Source organism: Ranitomeya variabilis, chromosome 2 (assembly GCF_051348905.1).
Source record: "Ranitomeya variabilis isolate aRanVar5 chromosome 2, aRanVar5.hap1, whole genome shotgun sequence".
Classification (NCBI taxonomy): Eukaryota; Metazoa; Chordata; class Amphibia; order Anura; family Dendrobatidae; genus Ranitomeya; species Ranitomeya variabilis.
This window is the reverse complement of record NC_135233.1, coordinates 226,760,082-226,774,018: the sequence shown is the minus strand read 5'-3', so window position 1 is coordinate 226,774,018 and position 13,937 is coordinate 226,760,082. Positions and strand designations below refer to the sequence as shown.

Here is a 13,937-nt window from a genome sequence, read left to right as displayed (position 1 = left end):
TCCGTTGTACAGCTGCTGTCGCTAGTGATTTTTTTGGATGATGCAGGGATCAGTTATATACCCTCAATCCACTCTCCCCTTCATAGGGAGCTGGAGAGGAACCGTCCGCCTCCTTGCGTCATCCGCTAGACAGTGGTGAAGGAGCAGCAGGGGCTGCACAGACGCCTCTATGCATCCAAGGGGTTCAATCCTGGTGGACAGGGCTGATTGTCTGGCTTTAGGCCTGGCTGCATTAGAGGATACATGGAGGCGACACACCATGTGCTCGTCTGTTGATGGTGCGGGAAGATCGGTGCTTTTAAAAAGGTACCCATCGCCCCTAAAAATCAGCCCAGGCATGGCACCCCACTTAGCAGGAGAAGATACGTGGAGGCGACACTCCACGTGCTCGCCTGTTGGTTTGGGGAGATAGGAGCCTTGAAACATTCTGTCGCCTTTTCTTCCAGGTAAAAATTCTTAAGAATTAAAAAGTTAAAATAAAGAGGTTTTTGGTCCGAATAGCAGACCCCTGAGCCTCCTACAGCCACTAAGAACAAACTGGTTCTCTTGGAGCCAGCAGGAGGGTGTATACTGCAGGGGAGGAGATAACTTTCTTTGTATTAACTTAGTGTCAGCAGCATAACACCCATGGTCCTGCTTTCTCCAATGAGGCGAAGGAGAAAAAATAAATAAATTGTGAACAATACCAAACACTCTTAGGTGACTGACATATCGGTAGAAGTATCATCACTGGCCCTGCTTTACCTCCTGATGCCACATTACGCCTTTAAGTGCGGAGGTGAGCATGTGACAAGTGAACACTGATATAATGAAAGCAAAGTATTAATTGCCGTCTAGTGAAACTAATAGATGTCTATTTATTGTACAGACCTCAGCAGCTACATCAATACATTACCTTCATATATAAAATGCTGTTAACCCACAAAACCCTTTATACCATTGCGGTGTCGCTCCTGCCAGTATAAGCTATAAACCTAATCATCCAACGGTGCAAAATCCTTTGTAAAGACAAAACCCCATCCTTGGGACAATGGACCATTCAAGAAGCCACAGTGATTTGACAGAACTTTATGAATTATTAAAAAAAAAATAAATGTGATATTCAGAGAGTCATCTAGTACGATCTGTTATTACCTGAACCTAATAAAAAGAAATATTTCCAGTCAAATAAGTTAAATCTTTCTGGGTACAAAAACAAGTAAAAGGAAAAAAAAAAAACCTCTATCATGAACCAGAGTCCCCGGCGGCCTGCAGTCCTGCCAAACAGACGTATGGAAAATAAACATCTGCAATACTGAGGTATAACACAACTTAAGAGTTTGCCTGGTAAAGCAAACCGGGAGACAGCATCCAAAAACCTCTACCTTTATTTCTACACATCAGAAAAGATAACTCTCCAGCATGGAGACTTCAGGGATTTTTTTTTTCCATTTTACATTTTCTAGAAATTATTATTATTTTTTTTTTCTTTAAACAAAGTGTTCTCAACAAAGTGAACAAGATTTACAGGGATGGGAAGTGCAGAAAGCCCCTGGATCCTGAACTATTGGGTCAAACAGGATGGAAGCCGGGCAGTTATTGAAACACAAGAAGGGAATAAATAAAAAGGTGTGCGCACCACACCCCTGTCATAGCTTCCTTACTGACAGAAGTCCCTGGCCCAGTGCAGTACCAGACGCTGGTATTGGTTCTGTGTGACATCACATGCTTGCCAGGGCCGGACCTCACCCTGCAGGACCTATGGGGAAAACTTGCCAGAATCTGCATCTTGTCTCCAACTGGAGTTATTTGCTTGACGTCAGCAAGAAGAGGAAGAGATGTTCTTGGCATCCTAGAGTCTTTCTGCAGAGTTTTGCCATCTGTCATGAAGAAGTAGCACCAGCTTCCACTAGGTGTCCCCAGAAAGAAGTACTCCCCTCCCTTTCCAGGAGACGAGAGTGTATAGAACAGAGAAAGCGGTGTAAGAGGTAGAGGGGTTTCTAGGTCTCGTCGCCCCTACAGCCGCCTGTAACCATTCATCAACGAGGTAAAACTCATGTCTGGCGGGGAGTGTTACTGTCCCAATTCATAGTGTCAGGGCATCACGCTGAGTGTCACAAGCGCTGCTAGCAAGAAAAAGAAAATGGATTTAGTGCCTAAATATAGAAGAACAATTCACTGTATGTACAAACCAATAAAACAAATCTTTGTTTCTTTTATGCAAATACTGGCAGATTTCTCAAGTCGGTCATTGCGTGATCGACTGCCTCACGAGTAGTAACGAGGACAGAACGAATGAGAATACGACTTGTGTCCCTATACAACTTCATGGCATTGGCACCACATCTCCAGTGTGCATGGGGAATGCACTGCCATTTACGATTTATATTCTGGCATAAAAATCCAATCACTCGACAAGCAAGCATTCTGCTCATACATTGCATGCCGATATATTTAATAATTGGGAAGAGTTCCTATGAATTATCAGCTCATTTAAAAATGCCTTTGATATTATTGGATACTGAAGTTTTGTAACTCTAATATAAATGGTGATTCACCTAGTCACCAAGTGTTTCTGCTTGCCGTCAGTGAAAAAAAATAAATAAATAAATTTATACCCAGCAAACCAGGAGAGGATTTATAGTTCTCACTTTAAAAAAGGTATCCAGAGAGAAAAAAAAAGAAAAAAAAAAAAAAATTCCTAGGCTCTGTGAGCTCAGACATTAACCCTTTCGCGACATGCGCCGTACATGTACGGCGCATGTCGGGTCCCCTGCTTTGATGTGCGCTCCGGCGGTGAGCGCACATCAAAGTCGCGACATGTCAGCTGTTTTGTACAGCTGACATGTGCGCGCAATAGCGGCGGGTGAAATCGCTATTCACCCGCTGCTATTAACCGGTTAAATGCCGCTGTCAAATGCAGACAGCGGCATTTAACAACCGCATCCGGCCGGGCGGCCAGACATGACGTCATCGCCGACCCCCGTCACATGATCGGGGGTCGGCGATGCATCAGGAAGGTAACCATAGAGGTCCTTGAGACCTCTATGGTTACTGATCGCTGGTAGCTGTGAGCGCCCCCCCTGTGGTCAGCGCTCACAGCACACCTGCATTTCTGCTGCATAGCAGCGATCTGATGATCGCTGTTATGTAGCAGAGCCGATCGGGCAGTGCCTGCTTCTAGCCTCCCTTGGAGGCTATTGAATCATGGCAAAAGTGAAAAAAAAAGTTTTTAAAAATGTGAAAAAAAATATTAAAAATATAAAAGTTTAAATCACCCCCCTTTCGCCCCATCCTAAATAAAATAATAAAAAAAACCCGAAACCTACACATATTTGGTATCGCCGCGTTCAGAATCGCCCGATCTATCAATTAAAAAAAAGCATTAACCTGATCGCTAAACAGCGTAGCGAGAAAAAAATCCGAAATGCCAGAATTACGTTTTTTTGGTCTCCGCGACATTGCGTTAAAATGCAATAACGGGCGATCAAAAGAATGCATCTGCGCCGAAATGGTATAATTAAAAACATCAGCTCGGCACGCAAAAAATAAGCCCTCACCGACCCCAGATCACGAAAATTGGAGACGCTACGGGTATCAGAAAATTGCTTTTTTTTTTTTTTTTTTTTTAAAGCAAAGTTTGGAATTTTTTTTTCACCACTTGGATAAAAAATAACCTAGACATGTTAGGTGTCTATGAACTCGTAATGACCTAGAGAATCATAGTGGTAGGTTAGTTTTAGCATTTAGTGAACCTAGCAAAAAAGCCAAACAAAAAACAAGTGTGGGATTGCACTTTTTTTGCAATTTCACCGCACTTGGAATTTTTTTCCCGTTTTCTAGTACACGACATGGTAAAACCAATGATGTTGTTCAAAAGTACAACTCGTCCCGCAAAAAATAAGCCCTCACATGGCCATATTAACGGAAAAATAAAAAAGTTATGGCTCTGGGAAGGAGGGGAGCGAAAAACGAAAACACAAAAACGAAAAAGGGCCGCGGCATGAAGGGGTTAAGGTCACACTACAGTCAGAGACCATTTCTCACCTCTCCATTCTGATTACTTTCAGCACCAGCTTTCCTCGGACTCTCCTTCTCTGCCACCATGTCCTGAGATCGGTCACTGCGGCTTCTCTTTGGTCCCAGCTCCTCTTTCTGGAGTGTTGGGGTCAGGTAACCACCCTCCGTCCTCTCGCTCCTCCTCTTTTTCTTCTTTTCGTGGTCTTTTCCTTTCAGTCGACTGGCTCTTCGTTCACACCGTTCAATCTGTTGAGAGAACAGCCACTGAAATTTGGTTTCTGAGAACCCAGTCCTTCGCTGCACAGAGAAGTCACTGATGTAAAACTCTCAACCAATGCACATAGGTCATATGTCTACATAATAGAGAGCCCTGTATGAAAACTATGGCAAAAAAAAAAAAAAAAAGAAAAACCCTCACTCATAAAAGGAGATGTAAAAAACGTCTGACTGCCATTAGATCAACGTCATGCAGGGGAAAGGGCATGGTGTTCTGAAGTCTTGCCATACTCACAAGCCAAATCACTTATTCAATAAAATATTAATAAAAATTAGTCTTTATAAAAAATAAAATTAATGCATTAAATCGGTTTCGTATGAAGACTTGTGTTACCTCGATCAGCGACCGGAGCCGCTCCACTGGTGGCGTCTGTGATGCCAATAGTAGCCTTGAAATACTAAGTTCTTCTTCAAGTGTGACTTCAAGTAGATCCCCTTCCAACATGAGATCTTCCAGCAAGGTTCGAGATCCAATAGAAATATCCAGAACAGACGTCCTGTCAATACGAGGGAGCAGAGCAGCCATTGCATCCAGATCTGTAGGGAAGAAGCATATATACATGATAAAATGAGTGCACATCCAACATTGCCACCGCGGTACTAGAGACAACATGTGGGGTTAGGTTACCTGGCATGGCACAAGTGCCGTTCTCTGAATGACCATCTCCATTCTCATGGGGAACCTGTTTGGAAATAGAAAAAAAAAAAAGTTAAAAAGTTTAGCAATGAACAGGAGAACATCAGTGGATTACAACCTGAACTGTCGACAAATGCATAGGCTCATTTTTATAAATAAAATAGGGTGACATTTTCAGACAAACTTCCTTGGTATTGCACAGGTGACTTGATAATTCCATCACCCACGCAATACTACGGCAATCCTCAATACATGATTTGTTGGTGGCTGCAAGGAATGGAGTTTGGGAACATCTGCATCAGTGTTTCCCAGTGGCCCTCCAGTACAAGCACAATTTTGGTCTATAGGATCCATGTACAGCTGTATACAATTGTGCCCCCTGGTGGTGGCAGAAGGCAATAGATTTACGAAAGGGTGGGAGATAAGGGTCTGTAACGAAGGAACAGTACAGAATGAAGTCAACACAATCCACATCAGAACTATGTGTATTCAAATGAAGGCACGTTTGGATGATCAGTCAATTCATAAGAACGCTGATTAATTATCGCCCACTGAATAAGCAAAACACTCGTTTGGTGGGGGACCAGATGATTTTTATACCATCATAACTTACTGTATTATCGGCAGCACATCAACCCAAGTAAAGGAGGGATGAGCTGCCCATGACATGATGCTGTACGGGAGCAGAATAATACGGTTTCAAAAGTTATTGCTCCAAAAGGGTCAGACAAAAAAAACAAAAATCCCAAAAACTTTGCTCTTACTAATGCTTTTTGGGGTATAGTGCCGTTTTCACAGAAGCTCCAGCATTTGTTGATCAGCTGCAGCGGTGGCAACACTGCGATAGTGTAGCGGGCATTTAATGAGCTAAACGGCCTTGTTGTTGGAGCCACAGAGCTCAGTGACTGGCTGCAGCTCTGTCCGTGTCGTCACCGCAGGAGCAAGGGGCAGCGCTGGACCCGGGGAGGATGAATAAGAGCTCAGTCGGTTTTCTGCTGCCTGATCCTTTTGTCGGCCCATGTGCTTAACGACTGCTGAAGCCAAAACCGTCAGGGCATCACCCCATCCGGTCCCAGCAGAGGCAAGTAGAGTGGCCCAAGTATTCAAAAGGAAAAATTACTAACATTGATTTTAAGAGTCATTTTACAGACCCTGTAACTTGTAACCACCGAGTCCCCAGTGCAAGTACGTTTTAAGCACTTTTTTTCTTTGCACTTTTAAATCGCTTTTTACATAAAGTTTCTGGACTTTCCTCTACAAATCTAGTCATCTGCTGCAATTGTTGCAGCTTGTACATCAATGTAAAACAGTCACTGAAAGTCTCAAATTCAAGTGACAAGAACTTTCTGCAATGTGTGAATACACCTCATGTCTTCCAGCACAGCGCTATGACCAGACATGGGATAATGATGTGTTCAGGAGAAGACCAACAATTCCCACAAAACTACTTACAGGATTCTGCTCGTTGCGGGTGGTCTCCCTCAGCGCCTGTGGGTCCTTAGAATTTTGTAATCGCTGTCTTTTCTCCGTCAGGGTTGTAGCAGCATTAGATATTTCTGGCGTTGCCAGTACCCTGCGAGCTCGATCCTGCCAGCTCATTGCCCGCTCTGTTAAACATTGCAAGGCTTCTCCTTCTGGTAAGCGCACTGACAATTTCTGAAGAGCAACCAGTAAAGAAAGTATAGTTTGCAGCCGAGGTCGCCGTGAGCGCACACAGAGTGGACACAAAAACCGACTGTCCCATTCCCACCAAGCCACAGACTGAGAAGTGTGTGCCCCACGATGAGCAGAGAGTCTGGGTCCGGGCACACAGAGCCCATGAAACATGTCCTGGCAAAGCTCACAGCGCAGCATTAGCTCTCCGGCTGGTTGTCCACACACGCAGACACAACCTCTCTCCAGCGTGGAGTTCATAGTCCGTAGTCTGAGGATGCCCGCTTTTTCCTTCTGTTCCCCCTCTTTAAAGGCCAGGACCTGAATGGAGGGACACAAAATAAATACAGACGCTTCATTAGTCTAAAAATCAGATGTACATTATCAGATTGCCCAGGTATGGTGGACTGGTGTCTATAGGAGCCTCCAGGGATAGGTTATGTAGGAGAAGAAAAGGATCTTGCATAATGAATTCATGCCCAAACCTTTTGTTTCACTGAGTTGCCTGTATATGGCCTACTCAACATTCCCATAGAAAACACTTGTATGAGAGAGACTGTGCACCTCCCAACCAGCATTTGGCTACCCGCTATGTCAGATGTATGGGCACCATTACTTACAATGCATCCAGGATCTCGCAGCTCTTGTGCAGAAAGCCCCAGACTCTCTATATCCGATCGATACAAGCCATGTTCCTTCTCCTTCCTCCATTGGGATCTCTTGCCGGTACCTGAAGAAACATCTGCACTTGGGCACAGAACCTGCAATAATGGAAAGAAAAGCAATTACCATCAGTCATAGGAACAGACTGTAAAGGGCATTATTTATGATGACAAAGGAGCGGCCAGCTTTAGAGAAAGGATGTGGCAGCTACAGGAGGATTGCACATGGTAACAGTCCAATTGTTCAGTGCGCTCCATCCCCTCTCTGCATTAATCTCTAGGATTTCTGCAGAGAAGTAACAGGAAAGCTTAATGCAGCATTACCACTGCCCTCCACCAGGGATCTTACAATCAGCCACCTGACTGCCCTGGACCATCAGGGATACAAATATACTATACGTACACACTCACTCATCACTGCCCTACACCACCAAGGATGCAAACAGTCACCTCCTCAGCTTCAGATCTGAACACGGTACTACACTTTTTGCCTCCATGTTATGTGGGCCTGTACATTTTGTTTTACAGATTAGGAAATTGAACAATGACATCTAAAGTTCATGTACTGCTGTGCTTAACATGAACAGTGCCAAGGTCTCGAACTGCCCGGGGTAAGTAGCTACAAAGGCTTGGAGGCCAATGTGCACTCAAGGGATCCGTAGAAAGGACGTCCAATTGTACACAACCATTTTAAAGCTCCAGATCTGCTAGAAATCGGTGTATAAATGCCATCACTCAATGGTCTTGCAGTTAATCCACCATTACAAAACCAAGAATAATCAATGATTGTTTTGACTCTAAAAACCAGGATATAAGTTTCTTTCCCCTTGTCTAGTGTAATCACCTCCAGAAGAGTATAACATGAGTTCTTCTTTAGGAAAGTCTTTGTCGCTTTGTCCCGCCAGGAATGAGCCGCAGCCACTTGTACTTCCAATTGATGCAATTCATCCATCTTCACAGGAAGGTCTCGACCTACAGCAACAAGTCCCTCCAAATCATCGAGGCAGGGGTAGTGATCACCATTCTTTTAAAGAAAAATACATAATGTCAGGACGGCAAATATTCCATTTATACACAGGGTTAAATATCAGGAAACTTTCAGAAAATAATCCAACCCTCCTTCCCGACAGCATTGCAGTTTCTAGGGATTTTCGGATCACACAAGGAACAGAATAAGTTGCGTATTCTGATCTCAATAAGCAACTCATTGGTTAAAAGGGTTTTCTGAAGGTTAGTCTTCAAAAGCACCACTCCTCCACCTCGGACCAGGGGATGGAGGTGCTTCGGATGATTGACAGTCCTAGCAAGTTGCATGTTTTTAGTTGCTGGTCCAAACTTTGTGCCTCTGCGGCATCATACAGTGGGGGAAATAAGTATTTGACAGTGGGCAAACTTACAAAATCAGCAAGGGATCAAAGATATGAACAGTCTATAATTTTAAGGGTATGTTCATTTTAACATTGAGAGATAGAATATCAAAAATAAAAACCAGAAAATCACATTGTATAAATTATATAAATGTAATTGCATTTTGCAGTGAGAAATAAGTATTTGATCCCTCTGGCAAACAAGACTTAATACTTAGTGGTAAAACCCTTGTTGGCAAGCACAGCAGTCAGGCTTTTTTTGGAGTTGATTATGAGGTTTGCGCATGTCAGGAGGAATTTTGGTCCACTTCTCTTTGCAGATCATCTCTAAATCATTAATATTTTTTTTTTAAATTCGTTTATTTAAACGCTTAATTCACATGTACATACAGTTTACATATTTCCAGGTCAGTGCAGGTACATCATAACGGTAGATACATTAACGTAATGTTATATACACCGATCGGATTATGCATATTTAAAAATATAATAGTATGTCACATATACTGAAAATCCTAAAACTCAACCTGTCTTACTGCCTAAACAAAACAAACTCCATCACCTTAGTATAACAGTTTCAGTGCTCATCGTGAATCGTACAGTCTCCCAACTCATTACCATACTGAGTCTAGGTCCTTAATTACGTGGTGACACGGTGAGATACGACGAGTTCCATAAGTCCCAGATTTTATTAAATTTCTCTAAACAACCTCTATTCTGGTATAAGGTGCGTTCATACGGCACAATCAGATTTACCAACTCTATCCAGGCCCTAAGGGACGGATTCGAAGTACCCATCCAGCGCAAGGCAATCAATTTTCTTGCCAGAAAAAGTGTCTCCCTCAAAAAAATTTGAACGTGGTGGCCCCACATTTCCTCCTCCAGAATCCCAAACAAACACACTGATGGAGTCAAGGGAACAGGAATATGTACAAGGGAAGTCAACAACGAGGCTACCTCTCCCCAATAAGACATAACAACCGGGCACTCCCATATCATGTGTATGAAATCCGCCTCCTCCATATGACATCTAGTACATTCTGAAGATCGGGACCACCCAATTTTAAATAGTCTCAATGGGGTTAGATATGATTGATGCAGAATATATAACTGTATAATTTTATTGTTAGCCGAGGGGGATACCTTGGTTGGGGACTCAAGGGCCATCTCCCAGTCCTCACCCTGTAAGTCAGGTATCAGGACCCTCCATTTTTCCCTTATCGGCAACAAAGTAGCATCCGCACCCACGGATAGCATGTAAGTATACAGTGCAGAGATAAGACCACGGGGTCCCTGCGACTTAAAAATCCCTATCAGTGGGAAGGAGGATATTACCCGTGTCACCCCCACACTTCGAAGATGTGACTGAATCGCCGATCTAAGTTGAAGGTATCGGAAGAACTGAGGCCTCGGTATATCATACCTATGTTGGATTTGTTCAAAGGACATTAGGGATCCCTGATCATAAAGATCATTAAGCGACAAAACACCATGTGACGTCCAAAATTGAGCGGAAGGGTGATTCAGTAAGCTCGGGAAGTATTCACTATCCCACAATGGCATTTCAGCTACAATACCGTCAAAACGGATTACCTTTTTCACTTGTCGCCAAATTAACCTTGCCAACCGAAGCAACGGCAATAACTTAGGGGCAGAGGGTTTGTTTATTTCCAGGAAACCCAACGGGCAGCTGATCTCAGCAGCATAAGCCAGGTGGTTCTCCGAGTTTGGTAAATCGCTCCCAGGCATCCATTTTCCCAGTGCTCTAAGTTGTCCGGCCAAGTAATATAAAAAAAAATCTGGCAACGCCGCCCCTCCCATTTGCTTAGATCTATGCAAGGTGGATAATTTGAGTTTGGGTCTAGCCCTCCCCCAAATAAAGGATGTAGTTAAAGAGTTTACGTTAGCAAAAAAGGATTTAGGAACTGGTACTGCACTATGTTGGAGGGAGTAATTAAGCTTCGGGAGGAGTATCATTTTTATCAAATTTATACGGCCCGAGACAGACAGAGGCAGTTTACTCCATATAGCAAATTTATGTTTAACGAACTCCAGCAACGGGAGAATATTAAGTTGTAAATCCAGTCTACTATCTTTTGGTACAATTATTCCTAGGTATTTAAAACTAGTGACAACCGGCAATAGGGACAGCGTATTAAGGTGTGCTGCCGAGCCATGACAAAGAGGCATCAAGGCAGATTTATCCCAGTTAATATATAGTCCGGAACGTCTACTAAATCCCTCTATAGTAGTGATCACGTGAGGCAGGGTCTCCTCCACCTCATCAAGAAATACAACCATATCATCCGCATATAGACCGACAGTATCCACGCGGTCTGCTATCGTAATGCCCTTAATCAGCGGGGAGGATCTCATACGAATCGCCAATGCCTCCATTGCAAGGGCAAACAAGGCCGGAGATAGAGGACATCCCTGGCGAGTCCCTCTCTTTAGGGAGAAAGATTCAGAAATAGAGTTATTGATAATTATCCGGGCTCTTGGTTTCAAGTATAATGCTGCAATCCATTTTTGGAATTTGGGACCAAATTGAAATCGCTGTAAACATGCAGATAGAAAAGGCCATTCAAGGGAGTCAAATGCCTTAGCCGCGTCTAGCGAGGCCAAGGCCCATTTATTCTCAGGGACCAACGTACTATATTGAGCTATTGATTGAACCCTCCTGATATTAATAGAGGTACTCTTACCCGGCATAAAACCTGTCTGATCTGGATGTATTATATCTAATATTACCGTGTTCAATCTAGTAGCTAGAATTTTAGTGAAAATCTTGTAATCCACATTAACTAATGAAATAGGACGATAAGATCCGCAGTCTAGGGGGTCCTTCCCTTCCTTTTTTAAGACTATGATATTTGCTTCATAATAAGAATCCGGCAAGGAACCCCCCTCCCAAATCCCCTGAAATACTTTCAGCAGAGTTGGAGCCAGAGCATCTCTGTATTTTCTATATATTTCTATAGGGAAGCCATCCGGACCAGGTGCCCTGCCAGAAGCCATGTCAGTTATAGCCTTGTTCACCTCATCGAGAGTAAAGTCAGCGTCTAAAAAGGCTTGTTGTGCAGCGTTCAACGCGGGAAACACTAAATCTGATAAATAACTTAGACACTCCGAGGTATCAGAGTCTCCCTTGGAACTATACAGTTCTTTATAAAAATCACAAAAGCATTGGAGTATGTCATCTGTCGAGGTTACTACAGAGTCGTCTGATTTCCGGATTTTAAGTATAGTATTGGACGTGTTATGCTGGCGTACCATGTATGCTAGGAGTTTACTGGACTGATTTCCCAATTCAAAGTATGTCTGTCTAGTAAAAAATAGTTTGCGCTTAGACTTAGTGTCAGTATATTGACTATGGAGTCTGTGCAAGTTTAACCACTCCATTCTGTTCTCATTCGTCTGGTTAGCTATATAGGCCGCCTCCGAGACTCTCAGTCGCTCGTCCATGTCATCGTCTTCCTTTGAGGTCTGTCGCTTAATATACGAAATGGTAGAAGACAAACAACCCCTTAGGTATGCCTTAAGGGCGTCCCAGAGAATATTAAGATTTTGCGGCATAGGGTGGGATGCAATGAAACAGTCCAGTTGGTCAACAGTCCGGTCCTCCGGGCCAATTAACTTCAGCCAGAATGGATTTACTTTCCACGTTATAATGTTCCTCACCCGACCCAATTTAAGTTTAAGGATCACCGGACTATGGTCTGAAATTCCTCTATTCCCATGACACACCTCCCCCACCCGTACCGCCAAGTTACTGGAGCCGAATACATAGTCCAAGCGAGACAAAGTACGTCTGACAGACGAATGACAAGTATATTCCCGTGCGTCGGGGTGGTGCATTCTCCAAAGATCTAACCAGCCAGTTCCTTCCATGAATATTGACAATCGAGATGGTGAAGAACCCACATCCGCGGTCCCCCCATCGAGCCGAAGTCTATCCATACCTTCATTCATTAACATATTGAAATCTCCCATGCATAGAACATGCGCATCTGGATAGTTCAAGGCAAAGTCGACCGCCTTCTTGACAACCGACATATTAGCAGGAGGAGGGTTATATATACACATCATAACATACTCCTCTGAATTCATATTCGCATACACAAACACAAAGCGACCCTCCGGATCCCTCCGAACGTCTCTAACCTCCCATCTAATATCTTTATGGATTAACAAAGACACTCCTCTAGAATAGCTAGTGTGGAATGCGTGCACAGACCATTGTACCCAGGGTTTCTGCACATAACGGGACGAGTCTCTAGTCAGATGTGTTTCAACTAAAGCTACTACATGAGGGCGATAACGTCTTATCTGAGAAAATACTTTGACTCTCTTACGAGGCGACCCTAGACCTCTCACATTCCAGGTCATGCATGTTATTTCAGACACCATATCTCATCAGTTTAGAAATTATAGTATCACGACGAGTGTCCGTCATGTCGGTGATGAAGAAAAACATGGCAGTAATGTCTATATAACTAACAATAAACAAAACCAAAACATTGAAGATCAAACAATGCTTCTTAAGGGAGCAAAAAACTGTGCTCCACATAACCCAGTCCAAAAAAGGGGATACCATCTCTGGACACAGAGTTCGGTAAAGTTGTTTCCTAGGGCGCTGGCAAAAGAGCTCCTCTCATCAACAAGGAAAATCCGGTGAAAGAGTTCCAGAATCTTGATAGAAAGAAACTAGAAAAACTGCCCGACAAGAGGGCTCCTCTTTTTGTAGATCCATGTAAATATAAACAGCAGCCAACTTAGGATTTCTCCCTTCCCCCGTCCACTCCCACACACGATCGTAGCCACTCCTCAGCGTCCGCCGGGGTGGTAAAAAAGGAAGAAGAACCTTTATACACAACCCTGAGTCTAGCAGGATAAAGCATTGAATACACGACATTTTTCTCTCTTAGTCGTTTCTTTATCTCCATGAACTGAGACCGTTGTTTTTGTAACTCCATAGAAAAGTCTGGGAATATCGAGACAATAGCGCTGTTAAATTTAATAGGACTTTTTTGCCTCGCCATACGAAGAGCCATATCTCTGTCTCTGGAATTAAGAAGGCGGGCCAAGAAGGGTCTCGGCGGAGCGCCGGGAGGAGGAGCTTTAGTTGGGACCCTGTGGGCCCTTTCCACAGCAAATGTAGGGGAGAATTCATCTCCCAAAATATCTCTGAGCCAGCCCTCCAAGAATTTTTCAGGTTGTTGGCCTTCTGAGCGTTCCGGCAGGCCTATAATACGGATGTTATTTCGGCGTAGTCTGTTCTCCAGATCATCCGCCTTCTGTTTCCAAGCATTTATGGAGCCTGCCACTTTTGTCAATTTAGCT

The 13,937-nt window shown here is 43.6% G+C and overlaps 1 protein-coding gene across 10 annotated transcripts in view; it reads right to left on the bottom strand.

Moving 5' to 3' along the window:
* Nucleotides 1-834: 834 nt before the first annotated feature.
* KDM5C (lysine demethylase 5C) overlaps nt 835-13,937 on the bottom strand; it is a 54,018-nt gene continuing 40,915 nt past the window's right edge. For 7 of the 10 annotated variants that reach the window (XM_077283858.1, XM_077283853.1, XM_077283856.1 and 4 more), the window contains 7 exons: nt 8,072-8,251; nt 7,186-7,326; nt 6,365-6,886; nt 4,904-4,958; nt 4,610-4,812; nt 4,027-4,245; nt 835-2,105 (listed from right to left, as the gene is read on the bottom strand). In XM_077283858.1, coding sequence (XP_077139973.1) covers nt 2,094-2,105; nt 4,027-4,245; nt 4,610-4,812; nt 4,904-4,958; nt 6,365-6,886; nt 7,186-7,326; nt 8,072-8,251 — 1,332 coding nt within the window. In that variant the 3' untranslated portion in view covers nt 835-2,093. The remainder of the gene's footprint in view (nt 2,106-4,026; nt 4,246-4,609; nt 4,813-4,903; nt 4,959-6,364; nt 6,887-7,185; nt 7,327-8,071; nt 8,252-13,937) is intronic. The other 3 variants (XM_077283857.1, XM_077283851.1, XM_077283854.1) reach the window with 1 other exon arrangement.